This window comes from Calypte anna, chromosome 11, assembly GCF_003957555.1.
Source record: "Calypte anna isolate BGI_N300 chromosome 11, bCalAnn1_v1.p, whole genome shotgun sequence".
In the NCBI taxonomy this organism is placed as follows: domain Eukaryota; kingdom Metazoa; phylum Chordata; class Aves; order Apodiformes; family Trochilidae; genus Calypte; species Calypte anna.
In genome coordinates this window covers 18184325-18198715 of record NC_044257.1, presented here as the reverse complement: position 1 = coordinate 18198715, position 14391 = coordinate 18184325, and the positions used below count along the sequence as shown (strand labels likewise).

The following is a 14391-nucleotide window of genomic DNA, read 5'->3' as shown; positions in this document are numbered from 1 at the left end:
GCACTGCTTCTGCCTTTCAGGGTTCTGCAGGACCTGGTGGGATGAGGATGGGCCACACCAAAGCAGGAGAAAAGCTGAGAAATCATTTTTCTCCTTGGGAAGGTGCCCAATACAAGCTTCAGGGATGCTTGGTCAAGACCCCATTCCTGGCTGCCCCTGGCAGTGGTTTTAGTGCCTGCTGGGAAGCATTAGGTTTGATAGGCACACAGTTAGAAAAAAGGTTTTTTAAAAGTTGCAATTATTTTCTTGTCTTCTGAATGCAGCCATGGTATTTGACTTGCTCCTCCTGTGGCTTTGAGCTCCACCAGACCCAATTACACGTGGCATCAGGCAGGGTTTCCTTTTTCAGTTTCCAGTTGCAAATGAAGTTAGACTGTTAGGAAAGGCAGATTTGTACCCACAGCCTCCTCCTTACAGCCCCACTCAGGCTGTGTCTCAACTCATTTTCTCCGAGTTCCATCAGGCTGCATGGACTTAGAGCCTTAAAACCACCCACTAAATCCCTGATCTTTCCATCTTCCTTACCAGCACCAATGTTTCTCCTTTGCCCAGGAGGGAATGGCTGTGCCTGTGCCTGGCAGGGGTTGGGTTTCATTCTTTGCAGGGATTTTGAATTACTGCTTGCCCAGACAGCCAGAGCCTCTCCCTGCAAAAAAGTCCTCTCTGCCCTAATCCATCCCTCTCCATCTGTCCCTGCATGGGCATCTCCTCCTCTCCCAGGGGAGCAGTGTCTGCCTGGGGAATGATGTGCTGAGGACTCAAAGAGGAGCAGAATGACCACAGACAACTTCCAGGAGAGCTGCAGTGGGAACCTTCTGCTCCCTGGCATCAGCAGCTCCCCTGCTGCAGCACTCCAAGGCAATTTATCTTTCCTTCCTAGAAACCTGCCTCTGGCTATCATCATCTCCCTACCTGTAGTCACTTTGGTTTATGTGCTGACAAACTTGGCTTACTTCACCACCCTGTCAACGGAGCAGATGCTGACATCTGAGGCAGTGGCTGTGGTAAGATGGGAGTCAAAGCAGCTTTGCAGTCTCTGCATACAGCTTCTGGTTTGTTCCAAGCTGGCCCTGGCTGCTAACAAAAAACAAAAAAAACAAAAAAAACCCCAAAGAAAACAACTGATGCTTGACAGGAGATAAAGATGGGAGCAGGGAAGAGCAGTGTGACCCCAAGTGGGATCAGTCACAGACAATGGTGAGGGTGGGCAGACAGCTGATGATGCTCTGAGTGTGTAAATATGCAAGGTTGCTGCTGGCCTCGTGACTTATCACCAGTTACCATGATATTTATGGGAAAAGGTCATTCAGGCAATAGTGAACTAGATTGTTCTCTCTCTGTATCTTCCTGCTTTTAATTAAGAGAGGAAAAATAATACTTCTATTAATTAAAATGCCACTGTGGTCAGAAATCCTGGTTGCTGCAGAAGTGAGCAGCTTGCTACAACCTTGCAAACAGAGGATTGTTTAGGATTTCATAGGAAACCTCCCACTCCAGGATAAGTTGGTCTGGACCATTCAGGTGGCATCACTCCATCCTTTGGGTTGGTACCCAGCCCCTCTCCAGAAGGTGTAGTTTGTTCAAATTTGTACAAATCTTAAGTCTTTGCAGGTAGCTGAGAGTTCTTTTGGAGCTTCTGGGTGTGAAATGTCTGACTTGTGACTTCCCCCCTTCTTTAGGATTTTGGGAACTATCACCTGGGTTTCATGTCCTGGATCATCCCAGTCTTTGTTGGCTTGTCATGCTTTGGCTCTGTCAATGGATCTCTCTTCACTTCTTCCCGGTGGGTTTCTTGCTCAATTTTTTGTGGTTTTTGTTTGCCAGTCATGCTTAATGCCTCTTCCTTCGTTTGGAGTTGTCCTCCAAAGAATGTCTGTGGGTAGACACAAAGTGGGAAGGGTCTGGAGGACATGTGAGGAATGTGGGGAGGGGGGGAGAAAAAAAGTCAGACTTCAAAACCGTACCCAGTTTAAAGGAAATGCTTTCAGTGGTCTTGCTCCTCTGCTCCTCAGGCAAAGTCCTGCTGGAGTTATGAGGACATAAACCAGCCCAGGCTTGGGGCTCAGTCATGTTGCCTGGGAAAGTGGATTTAATGAAAAGCAGAAACTTTAGGGCTGAGAATCCTTCCAGAAAGAGGTGAAAGGACAGGGCAGGACAGGGACTGAGCTGGTCCCAGCTCTGACACACATCTCAGGGAAGTTATTTCCAGCTCTCTTTGGGAAGGAGCATACAAACACCTCCTTGCTTGCCTTCTGGGTCCCTTTAAGGTGGGAAAACCTGCACGAGGGGCCTGGGTGTTTGCTGCCTCAGCTCTGTTTGGGTCGAGCTTGGGTTCTCCCCTCTTGTTTTGTGCTGCAGACAACACCCAGCCCAGGGCTGAAGGGTGCAGAGGTGATGTCTGCTCTGTCTCTCCCACCTCAGGCTGTTCTTTGTGGGATCTCGGGAAGGACACTTGCCTTCCATCCTGTCCATGATCCATCCCAGGCTTCTCACTCCTGTGCCATCCCTCGTCTTCACGGTAAGCACTGGGGCTGTGGTGATGGGCAGCAACCTGCTATGGAGAAATCCCAGAATCATTTGGGTTGGAAAGGACCTCTGTGATCATCAACTTCAACCCTTGATCCACTCTCTCCGTGGTTCCCAGTGCCACATTCAGTCTCTTCTTAAAAACCTCCAGGGATGGAGAATCCACCCCCTCCCTGGGCAGCCCATTCCAATGCCTGAGCACCCTCTCCAGAAAGAAATTCTTTCTCATCTCCAACCTAAACCTCCCCTGGCACAACTTGAGACCCTGCCCTCTTGTCTTGCTGAGAGTTGCCTGGGAAAAGAGCCCAACCCCCCCCTGGCTCCAACCTCCTTTCAGGGAGTTGCAGAGAGTGATGAGGTCTCCCCTGAGCCTCCTCTTCTCCAGCCTCAACACCCCCAGCTCCCTCAGCCCTTCCTCACAGGAATTCTGCTGGATCCCTTCACAGCCTCCTTGCTCTTCTCTGGACCTGCTCCAGCACCTCAAGCTCCTTCCTGAGCTGAGGGGAAGGGGTCAGGGCTATGATCCCAGCAGAGTGGGGCTACTTGGGCAGCATCTCCAGACACAGCCAGTCCTGCACCTCCAGATGACAAATCCTTCTCCTTCTCATCATATCCTCATACTCCCACTCTGCTTTCAGCTGAAATAAGAGCTTAAATAAGTTAAAAACAACCAACAGGGTTATTTTCCTGGCAGCTAGCCCTACTGCACCTGTGTTTGGTGGGTTTTCCTCCTGCCTTTGCTGATGCTTTGCCTTTTTCTGGATGCAGTGTGTGATGACCCTGCTCTATGCCTTCTCCAACAACATTTTCTCAGTCATCAACTTCTTCAGCTTCTTCAACTGGCTGTGTGTGGCTCTGGCCATCATTGGCATGATGTGGCTGCGTTACAAGAAGCCAGAGCTGGAAAGACCCATCAAGGTGAGAACATTTTGGTCATCTCCTGGTGCCTCTTCCCCAAGTCCCTTCTCAACACCAGGGGAGGGTTCAGCAAATTGAGCTCCAAGTCCTGCATGGAAGAGGGACTGGGATTCCAAGTGTGCAAGGGGAATGTTGGGGTGTACCTAATGCAGGTGTCCCACAAGAACCTGCCCAATGCCAATCAGTGCAGGAGGATGAGGAGCTGACAGGGGGACACCCATCAGGGTGAGGAGGCTCTGGGTGTCAGAGATGTGGGGTGTTCTGGTGGGACAGCTCTCAGGGATAACAGATTCCCCAGGACACATCAGAGGCTCTCAGTGAAACATTCCATGCCATGGTGGGATTCACTTCAGATGGGTTTGGTTTGGTTTTGGGGTTTTTTTTTGTTTTGTTTTGTTTTTGTGTTGTTTTTTTGTTTATTTGGTTGGTTTGTTTGGGGCTTTTCAGGTTGCTTTTTGTTTTTTTGGTATTTTGGGGGTTTTTTTGGGTTTTTTGTTCGTTTTTGGTTTTTTGTTTTTTGTTTTGTTTTTGTTTGGGGTTTGTTTTGTTTTGTTTTTAATAAAGCAGCCAACCTCACTCCTGCAGAGATGAGCACTTTGTTCCCTTTGTCCTTGGCCAGTTTGGCAGCACTGGGTCCCATGTGGGAGGAGGCCAAGCTCATGTCAGCCAGGAGCAGGTCTGCCCTCCTCAGAGCCATGTTCCTCACTCATCCCCAGCACACTCAGGTCCCTGCCAGGCAACAGGCAGCCAGAGAGAAACAACCTCCCAGACCTCTACCCCTGCCTTCCCAATGCAACTCTTTGCAGAACTGCTGCTTTTTTGGTTTTCCCTCTCAAAGCTGGGCTGCTCAGAGCACTGAACCCAAGTCCCCTGAGCCCCTGCCATGGCTTGTGCTGGGGTTGGAGCTGAATTTGATGCTGTTGGTACTTTTCATGAGGGATTGGGGGTCAAAAAAGAAAAGGATGCTGAGAAAGGCTTGTGGCTCTTGGCAAGCCACATCTCTGAGCTTTGTTCTGCTGGTTTCTGCTGGTACATCTTCAGTTTAGGTCTGCTTTCTCCAGGACTCATGAAGAACACTGCCTAAATCCTTTCTTTCCCCATGGCAGCTGAGGGTCATGGTCCCCTTGTGCAGATCACTGGGACAGACAGGAGCAGCATCCTCACAGGGGTCCATGGTGGGACAACAAACTCCTTCCCTCCCCAGACTCTCCAGCTAAATAAACTTCACTGGGAAAGTGCACTCTGGTCTCCAGATCCCACTTCTGACCTGTTCTTTGGCTCCTTGTTTAGGTGAACATCTGCCTGCCCATTTTCTTCATCCTGGCCTGCCTGTTTCTCATTGCTGTTTCCTTCTGGATGACACCAAAGGAATGTGCCATTGGCTTTGCAATCATCTTCAGTGGGATCCCTGTTTACTTCTTTGGGGTCTGGTGGCAAAACAAGCCCAAATGGGTTCTCCAAGGCATCTGTAAGTACCACCAGGGAGGAGCAAGGGTTTTGCTTTCCAAAACCAGCAGCTTCCCAGTGAGCTGCAGCTGCTGCACTTTGCTCTGCTTTGTGTGGTAAAGGCTCCCAGTGGTTTGGCTCTGATCAATTGTTCTGCAATGCTAACAAGTTTTAACCTGAGGATTTTAACCTTCTCTACCAAGCACCCAGAACGCACCCTGCCTTGGAATAATGGCAAATATTGGGCCAAATACCTGGTGGGGGTTTTTTTGGTTTTTTTTTTTGTCTTGGCAAACAGATTCGCTGAGCACATTTTGCTGCCTTCCTTCTGCCTCCTGTAAAAACCCAGGGTCAAGGCTTTTGTCAGCAGAGAATCCCTTCCTAGTGGTGTAAGAAGGGAAAAGGGGTGACAGGGTAACAGTCTGAGTACAGCTGGCCTCAAGCTGAAAATACAGAATTGGTCCCAACCCATCACTCAGTCAGTTCCTGACCCTTGGCATCAAGATGTGGCAGCAGAGAATTGCAGAGGGATGGGGAGAATCCCCTGGATACTTTCTCTTAGAAGGTTTATTTTTGGGCTGTCTTTGTGGAAGGTTTTTCCAAGAGCTGGCACACTACACCACGGTGTGTTTGGGAGGGATGGAAGGGACAGGGAACCTCTGTGTTGTTCAAGTAGAGCTCAACTCTCCCAGCTGCCTCCCAGCTCCTCTACAGCAGGCTGACCCAGAAAAGGAGACAAACAGAAATGCCCACCCTTAGCTGGATGTTTTTTATGAAAAAGAAAAAGGCTTTCAACAGGGCTCAGCCCCTGTTATTCTTTTTTTTTTCCCTGTTTCTCTCTCACTTTCTCTCAAACAGTCACTTTTTTATTCTGAGTATTAGGCTCAGTTCCTGGAAAAGGCATTTTTTGCAGTGCCTGGGTGGCAAATTACCATATTAATTGTTCTCCATCCCCAGAGGCTTGTAGGGAAATATAGAAAATACTCTGGGAACACTGAATGATAATCCTTCAAATGTCCAGTTAGAAACACAGGAACTTTAAACACATGTGGACATTCCCATGTTGCAGATCATTTGATTACCTCCAACAGACCAAATTCAGGTGTGTTTGGATAGTAATGGGTGGGAAAAGAAAATTGTTTCAGTTTTAACACCTTTCCTGTGCAGATTTGTGTCTGAAATGTTCCCTTTGCTCTTCACCTGCTCCATGCAGGGCAGTGGGCTCAGCATCCTGGGTTGGTTTTGTCCTGGGCACTGGAGCCTTTAAAGAAGCTGTGTGTAAATACAGCTGAGATTTTCAAAACTGGAAACAAAAGCATCAGCTCAGTCCTGCTGTTGTACCCAGGTCACTTCTGGCTGCTTTTAGCCTTGCATCCAAACCTCGTTACTCCCTCACCATTAAATTAAAAACTGGAGGCTCTTTCAGGGCAGTGCCAGGAGCAAAGCTCTCAAAGTTACCATTGGAAGTTCTGAGCAGCCTGCAGTTCTTTTCCTTTCAAATGCTTCAACTTGGACCAAGTTGGATTGGTTGGATTGGATTTGGACCAATCCTGCTCAGAACCAGGGTGGGGGGAGGCACACGGGTCAGGCCTTTTGAGGCATAAGATCATGAACTTGATATATTGATATATTGATATATATACACCAAGATATATATCAATATATACTTGATATATTAATATACATACCAAGATGTATTTTGGGGGGGCCCTGTGTGCAATCTCTGACCTGGACTTTGCTTTCTTCCCCACAGTCTGTACCACAGTCCTGTTCCAGAAGCTGATGGAAGTGGTTCCTCAAGAATCATAAGCAGGAAAAGCAGAGACACTCAGCTCGAGGAAACGCACAACCTTATTTTAAGACAACACAAGGAGAAAACACTTCTGATCCCTCTTCAAGGAAACCTAAGCACTGGAGCACCCCCTCCATGGTGTCTGACACCATGTCCCTGGCTCTGTCTTGCCTCCCCCAGCCCCTCCACCACCCCTGGCAGATGAGGAGCCCTGCAGTGAGAAGTTCTTGGTACGAAGGTGGGGCAGGAGGAAGGATTCCTGCCAGCCATGAGTCCAAGCAGCATCTGTGTGTGTGTCTGTGTGGGGCTGGGGGCTGGGCTTCAGTTCTGTGCTAGCCTGATTGGGTTTGGGTCTGGGATGCTCTAGATGACCCTGGATCTGTTCCTGAGCCAGGTTGGGGGGGTTGCCAGCCTTGCAGATGTGCCTGGGGCACAGGGTGGTCCCGAGCCTGATCCATCTGCCTTACCTGGTCAAGGAAGGGCTGGTTGGGAGGCAAGGGTTGGCTGATGTTGGTTCACACACACACACACACACACCAACTTGTACCAAAATCTATGCTGCTGGATGCTTTGGACTCTTCCCACTGGCAGTGACTGAGGTGAGACAAGGCAGAGTGGAATCAAGTGTCAGAGAAATGGTGTGGGGAAACCTCATCTGACTTTCACTGCCTTCCTGACAAGAGCACTGGGGGTCCCCTGCCACTGCCTGGCTTTTAACCCTTAGATCCAAGCCCTCTCCCTGCTATTGAGCCAATCCTCTAGGATGCTCTTCACCAGAATGCCCACCCCATCACCCTGGGAATGAGCACTGAGGGTGGAGTTCCTCCTGATAAACCCAGGGAATTGCAATCAGCAGAAAGCCAAGCCCTTGGCTTTGCCTCACTCCATGTTTCCCTGTAGATAATCCAGCATGGGGTGAGCAACCTTTTCAGATGGCCCTGCTCAGTGCTTGCAGTGCCCTTCATCTTTACCCCTAAACCATTTGCAAAGAGAAAAGAAGGGTGGTAGGGGGGGTGGGATTCCCTCAGCTGGGTCCCTGGGCTCTGGCTGAGCATTCTGTCACCCTGCCCTCTGTCTCTTCTAGACCCTGCAGTGGAGATGGGACCAAGTGGCTCTGGGGGTGTAAAAAGGGGCAGATGTCCCCCAGGATGTCAGCCTGCTGGTTTAGATGGTGTCTTTGGCTTTCAGAAGCAGGGACTGAGGGTCTGGTCCTCCCCTGTGCAGAACTGCAGCATCAGGTCTGGCTTGGGGAGGTGTCCCCATCACCATCTTCCTCTGCAGGGAGTGATCTTTGAGCACAAACCTCTCCCCCCCATGGGAAATCTTGTTTTGCTCTTGTGGGTGGTTCAGTCCTAGCCCCTGAGCCCACCCCAAATTCCTCTGTTTTCTCTGTAGTTGAGACTGTCCTCTTCATGTTGCTTTATTCAGCTTGTCAGCAAAGCTGCAGTTCTTCAAGAGTTTGCTCATTGTGCCTCTGTGCTCAAGGTGATAATTGGGAATCAAAGCATCTTGTCCTCACAAGTGAGCTGCTTCAGTCTGATCTTCTCTGTGCTTCTGCTTCGTGCTGGTCAGCTCTTTGTTCTCCACATTTTTGTTAACTGAGCAGTTTGGAAGCCAGGATCCTCCAAGAGCTGGTGCTTCCTACTGGATTCTCCTCCTCCTCTCAGCAGAGGGTTTTTTTGGATGATGAGGCATTAAGGATACCAATGGTACTAGCTCATGCTTTCTCCTTTCAAGACATTTTTTAGTTTAAAAAAAAAAAAAAAAGAAAAAAGTTAAAAAAAAAAAAGTAGGGTGTGTGTTTAAAGCAGGTGGCAGCTTCTGTTGATGTGTGACAGTGCCCATGGTTATGCCAACAAGTGTCTCTGTGCAGCTCTTTTTTTTCCTTTGCCACCCAGGTGTCTGTGCTTTGGGGCAGTGCAGGAGGAGCAGGTGACAATCAGCATGCTGAGGACTTTGCTGTCAGGTTCCTTCTCTCCATGGCAGCACAGAGATGCCCCAAACCAGCTCAGGTGCCACTTGACACGTGGATTGAGCTCCCCTGGAGCTCTTTTAACTCGTGGGGAACTGCAGTTGGGTTGGGGACATCCACAGAATGTCCCCAAAGAAGCCAAAGTCAATGGCCAGTGCTTGGCTGTTCAGGGACCTACGTGCAATGAGTTGGAGCATCCCAGATCCAGGTGCCTGCAGAGAGGCATTTGCATAAATAAGGTTGTGAGCCAGAAAACCTGAGCTCAGTGTTTGGAATCCCCTTCCAGCTGAAGATATCTTGGCAGGGTTTTTGATGGGAAATCATTGCTGGACCTGGTTTGTGGAGCGTGAAGTCTCTCAGCTCCCCCTTGGTCTGCAGGTTTGGGTTTTTGGGTTGTAGTGAAGCTCAGGGTCAGCTTCCTGCAGGGCTTGGGTTCAGGGCAGGGACTTTCCTTGCCCATGGGTACCAGCAGAATTCATTGTGATGCAGAAGGAAGGGATTTTAACTCACATCCAGTGGAAATCAGCACTTGAGTCCAAGCCAGAGAGCTCAGAAATGGGTCCAGATCTCCCAAAGGCATGGGCTTGCTTGGTTTGGAGGTGTCTTCTGATATCTTGCATCAGTGATGAAGACCATCACTACACTATAGCCTCTTGTGAACCTTTCACAATGGTTTCAAAGAGGAGATGTCACACTGAGAAATATTTTTTTATTGATTAACTGATTTTAATTAAGCCCTTAACTCTCTTGCTTGCTCTTTATGAGTTTTCATGAGTTTTCACTTGCTGCTAAAGACCTTTTTCATGTACTAACCTGCTGGCTCTGGTATCAATACTGTGTGTTTCCTGGTGATCTCACCTGGTGATCTCTCCATGGCAATAGAGGTGTAGGAAGAAAGTGAACCAGGTACCAGCCCAGAATGACAAAAATGGTGAATTTGCTCAGCCACAGCTTGTGTCTCCAAAGCTTACCTTTAAAAAAAAACTGATTTCTTTTATCCCTGATAATTCCTCTCCACCAAAGCTTGGTGACATGGCTGTTGATCCCAGTAGTTCCCCAATAAGCCTGTAAGGGGGTGGTTTATTTTTTTTCTGGAGGTTAGGGAGATAATGATTAAGAGGGTAAACTAAAATCATTTTATGGAGAAAACTAAAGAATTTTTTAGTCCAAAGAGTGAAGTGTTCCACTGCTGCCAAGTGCAACAGCTTGTAAGCCAGATCAGCAGCCAGGTTGGACTGGATGATCTTAAAGATATCTTTTTGCCCAAAATATTGTGTGAGTATCTGGTGTATCTTGGCTGTGCTCAGCTGGATTTTGGTGTGGAAAAAAAAAGAAAAAATGATAATACACCCCCAGGAAAAGCCTCCTTGCTCCTCCAGTGTGGAAGAAGATGTGTCACCAGGGGAGCAACAGGGACTGTACAGAATATTTCCTATTGTTGCCAGCACTGACTGTGGGGTTTCTGTTGTTCCTCTGGCTCCCTGAGCCCCTGAGCAGTCACACCTCTTGCTACCCCCCCAAGGGAGGGAAAGGAATTTGCTTCCCTAAACAGTAGCTCCAGTTAAACAAGGTACCACATGAATCCATTCCATATGACAGTATTCTGGAAGTACAGCCCCAGCCAGCATGCTGGGGGAGCTGTAAACTCCTTTTTTTAGGTTAGAAAACACCTTTCAGATCCTCCAGTCCAACCCTGGGGCTGTGGCTCTGTGTTTCTGTGAGCAGTGGCTGTGCCCCAGCAGCCCCTTGGTCCTTCCCCTAACCCCCCCTTCTCTGTTAGTGCTCTTTTTGCCTTGTTTTTAAGGATTTAGAGTCCCAGGCAGTCGGTGCTCATGGCACAGCATCCCACAGGGGCTGCTAAACAGAACAGGGAGTTCAGAGCCAGCAGCCAGGTGCTTCCTTATGCCTTGGGTTCCTCTTTCTACATGAGAAATCTTCTTCCCAACTCAGAGGGGAACCAAATGCTCCTGGCCAAAAATATGGGAGGGGGGAGTTTAAAGTCACCCTGGGTGATTTTTTTTATATTTTTTGGTTTTAACTTCCTGCAGTCTTCGTGGTGTTTTCCATCCCAGACACTGTGTTGTGGTAAACACACTTCTGGTTTTTAATGGTCTGCTGAGTCCAAAGGGACTTTGTCATTGTCAGACAAACTTTTAAGACCCTTCAGCTGGTTTGAAGCTCCCAAGAAGCAGCTCCAAGCCCTCTCCCTGGGTGGGAGCTTGGGCTAGGGAATGAATCTGGCTCCTCCAGGGGCTCCTGCTCTGGGTGTGGAGCCCCTGGAGCTCTTCCCCATGGCCATGACTTCCAACCATGGAAAGCTGGGAACACCACCCAACCATGGTGGTGGTGGTGGTGGTGGTGGTGGCAGAGTCCTGGTCCTGCTGTGGGGAAGCAGAGGGCAGGGGTTCTCTGAGGCTGGGAAGGTACCTGTGCCTTCAGCTCCAGTGTCCTCGGGCTTGAATCAAAACTAAAAAATTTGTTAAGAAAAAAAAAAACAACACACAAAAAACCGAAAAAAAACAAGACAAAAACCCAACAAACCAAACAGGAAGAAAAGAGCCAAGTGCTGTCGTTACGCAAGGCTTCTTGGGGCTGTTTCTGTGGGACAGCAGCTCTTCCATCCCCCACTTGCACAACTCCCTTCCCAGTGCCATCAAAGGGACAGGCGAGGTTTGGCCGCAGAGCTGGGACAAAGCTTCCTCCTGGAGCTTGGGAAAGGGCAGCCCTGGGGCTCAGATGGCTCCAGCTCCCCCCAGGCCTCGGGTCTGAGCTCTGCCAGCCGGCGCCACGACCTCAGCAGAACCCCAGGGACCTCAATTGCAGCTTTGTGCCAGCTCTGAGCATCTCCAACCTGGCTGGAGCCAGCCCCACTTGGCTGCCCTCCAGGAAACTGTGGGAATTTTGTTCCTCTGCCTCCCCCCAGGACCTTTTCTGGCCCAGGGCATCCCCTAAGACCTCGGTGTTGAGGGATGCTCAAAGGGCTCTTCCTTGGTGGGTCCATGAGGAGTTGCAGCTGTCCAGGCAGCCTCAGGATGCTTTTCCCTGGAAGTTTCTTCCCAGTTTACACAGTTCCAACAGGAGCTGGCAGCTGGGGTGTGGGATGTTGCTGGGAGCCCAAACCAAGTGCCCTTCAGCTGCACGTAGGAAATGTGGCTTGGATGAGGTCACCCTGAAGGAAGTGATGGCCAGAAAAGTATTTCTTTGCTTTTTTAGCCCCCCGTCCCTTGTGTGAGAAAGGGTGTTGCTTCCTCCAGCTGGTGAAGTGTTGGTGAGGAAAATAAAATAAAATTATATATAATATTTTTTTAAATATTGAATTAATTTTTAAATGGCCTAGAAGAGACTTCATGCCTAGATCATTCCCTGTGGGGGATTTTCATCCCTGTGCAGATGCTCTCCTGCATCCTATCCATCAGGACAAGGTGCTGGGGGGGCTGGCTGCTGCTCCTGCACTGGGATGAATTTCACACAGAAGGGGAAAAAAAATCCTGATTTGTTCAGAGGACAGGGTGAGGTCCATGTCCCACCTAAATCCTTGCAGAGGAAGAACTTTGAAGTGGTACCCAGACCTTGCACTGGCCCACAGAACAAAAGGAGGGTGAAGTTCACTTCTAGTGAATAATCTGACTTTTCAGAGCTACCTTTTTTCTGAAGTTTGTATTTTTGTTGGTTTGGGTTTGTTTGTTGTTTTGGTTTTTTTTAAACACAGAGGGGGTGGGGGGTAAAAAAGAAAGATCCTAACACAGAGAAAATCTAGACCTGATTTACAATTTTGTTATATCTGGTTGCTCTAAAAATGTTTTACTAATTTAAATGTTGCTATAGAGGACATTCTATTTATTTTAAGGGGTAAATATCTTTTAGTCTTAATACTTCTACAGAAAGTGCTGTCTGTTCACAATGTTTGTGTTCCTGGCAACACAGCAATTCCACAACTGTTTGAGTGCTGGTCAGCCAGTAGTAACTTAATCAAATTGCCTTGTAAAACAAGATATCTCCTGCAATGTATTTTTTTTTTCTAGTATTTCTTGATTCTTTTATGTCCGTGGTTAACAAATTTGTTCAATGTCTGGGTTGTTCTATGTTTTGGGTTGCTGGTTTTTTTTTTAACAAAGAAAGCTGAATCACAACTCTCTTGTTGCTTGTCTTTGCCTCCAAAACTTTTAATTTTTTAACCAAAGGTTGTGTTGTTTATCTCACATCCACCAGCACCTGAGCTCGACAGATCTAGGAGCATAGGTGGGAAATGGCAGCATCCATTCCTCTGTCCCCAGCATCCTTTTTATTTAAATTCTGGTTAATATCTCTGGTTTTGCATGTGTTAAGATTAAGGGGGTGGGAAGCTGGGTGAGCTTTGGGCAAGAGCTGGGAGCAGAAGATGGATGTCCCAGTTCCCAGAGGGTATCTGCATGGATGTGTGGTAGAGATGATGCTGGGAAAAGCTTGCAGCCAAAAAAACCAACTGGAAGGTACCAAACTTGATCCAGGGAAAGTGCTCAGGGTGCTGAGAGTCTTCTCTGCCAGGAGGAGAAATGGGTGTGAAAAGCTTCATTAGAAAGGCTGCAAAGAAAACTCCTTGGAAAAGTGATGCCTCGGGGTGTTATACACACACTTTGCATGCTGCACTCAGTGTCTTGAACAAAGAATTCACAGGAAAAAGGAGATTTTTGATTTACTCTCAAGCTCTTTCAGAAAGTAACCCTGGAAGAGAAGACCTCTGGGGTTGCCTGCTCCAGCCCAAGGTCCTCATGAAACCAAACCTTGCTACCACAGCAATATTTAACTTGAGATATATCCACGGGGAGAAAAAAGGCAGAAGTTAGAAGAGTTGAAGCTGTTAGAAGCTAGAAGTTAGAAGCTGTTTAGAAGGGTTATGTGTGTGACAGGGAGCCCAGAGGCTCCTCTGTAGGAGAGACTCTTGGTGGAGGAATTAGGAGGAACCTAAGGAGAGCATCTTCAGGAGCCAAGGTGGGTACCAGCAGAACATCCTCTGCTCTTAGGGACCTAAAAGAGACTTTTTGAAAAGTCTGCCACCAAGGAAGGGTGAGCCCTGGAAGCAGCAGGTAGAAATGTCTCTGCAGACTGCAGGCAAGCCCAGCAAAAAGCAATAAACTCCTTCTTTATTAGAGGATTTGTGGGGAGGATGAAAGGCACTAAATGTGTTTGGGTTGGGAAGAAGCCAGGAAGGGTGCAGTGTGACATGGGCTGGGAACTGCTTCAAGGCAGGAATGAAAGCAAGGAGCTGAGGAGGAGTTAGGGGTAGAACCTATAAGGGGATCCTCTGGGGCAGGTAATACACCAAACCTGAGCTATAAATATGAGGCTATGTAATAAAGGGAGAGTGGGTGCTGACAAACCCTTGCAGGACAACAAAACTGTCCTCTTCATGAGGCAATGGAAGTTCTGCTTGCAAGCCTTTTTCTTTAAAAAAAAAAGAAGTTCACTTCTTTAATACTTAAATCGTTAATACTCAATTCTTAGTTCTTAATACTTCACTTGTCCTCAACACTGTGAAATAAACGGGTTGTCATCACTTGTCCCCACGTCCCTTGGAGCCAGACCACCTCTCCAGCCCTGGGAGGGACATGCACAGCTTACAGAGCAGGCCCAGTGGGTAGGGATGGCTTTGTCCATGGCTGCCCCAAAAGGCCAGCAGGTTTTAAAAGGTGTTTTGCCACCTCATCTTCCATCTACACATTGCCCCTGGGCTCTTTGCTCAATTCAAAGCAAGCTTTGA

At 48.3% G+C, this 14391-nt stretch overlaps 1 protein-coding gene across 1 annotated transcript in view; it reads left to right on the top strand.

Annotated features, from left to right (window-relative positions):
- Positions 1–12784, top strand: part of SLC7A5 (solute carrier family 7 member 5) — a 38081-nt gene extending 25297 nt beyond the window's left edge. Inside the window, exons 5-10 of the mRNA XM_030457658.1 lie at positions 881–1004; positions 1680–1783; positions 2422–2518; positions 3295–3444; positions 4735–4912; positions 6644–12784. Of these exons, the coding sequence (XP_030313518.1) occupies positions 881–1004; positions 1680–1783; positions 2422–2518; positions 3295–3444; positions 4735–4912; positions 6644–6699 (709 nt within the window). The 3' untranslated portion in view covers positions 6700–12784. The remainder of the gene's footprint in view (positions 1–880; positions 1005–1679; positions 1784–2421; positions 2519–3294; positions 3445–4734; positions 4913–6643) is intronic.
- The last annotated feature ends 1607 nt before the right edge of the window (positions 12785–14391 follow it).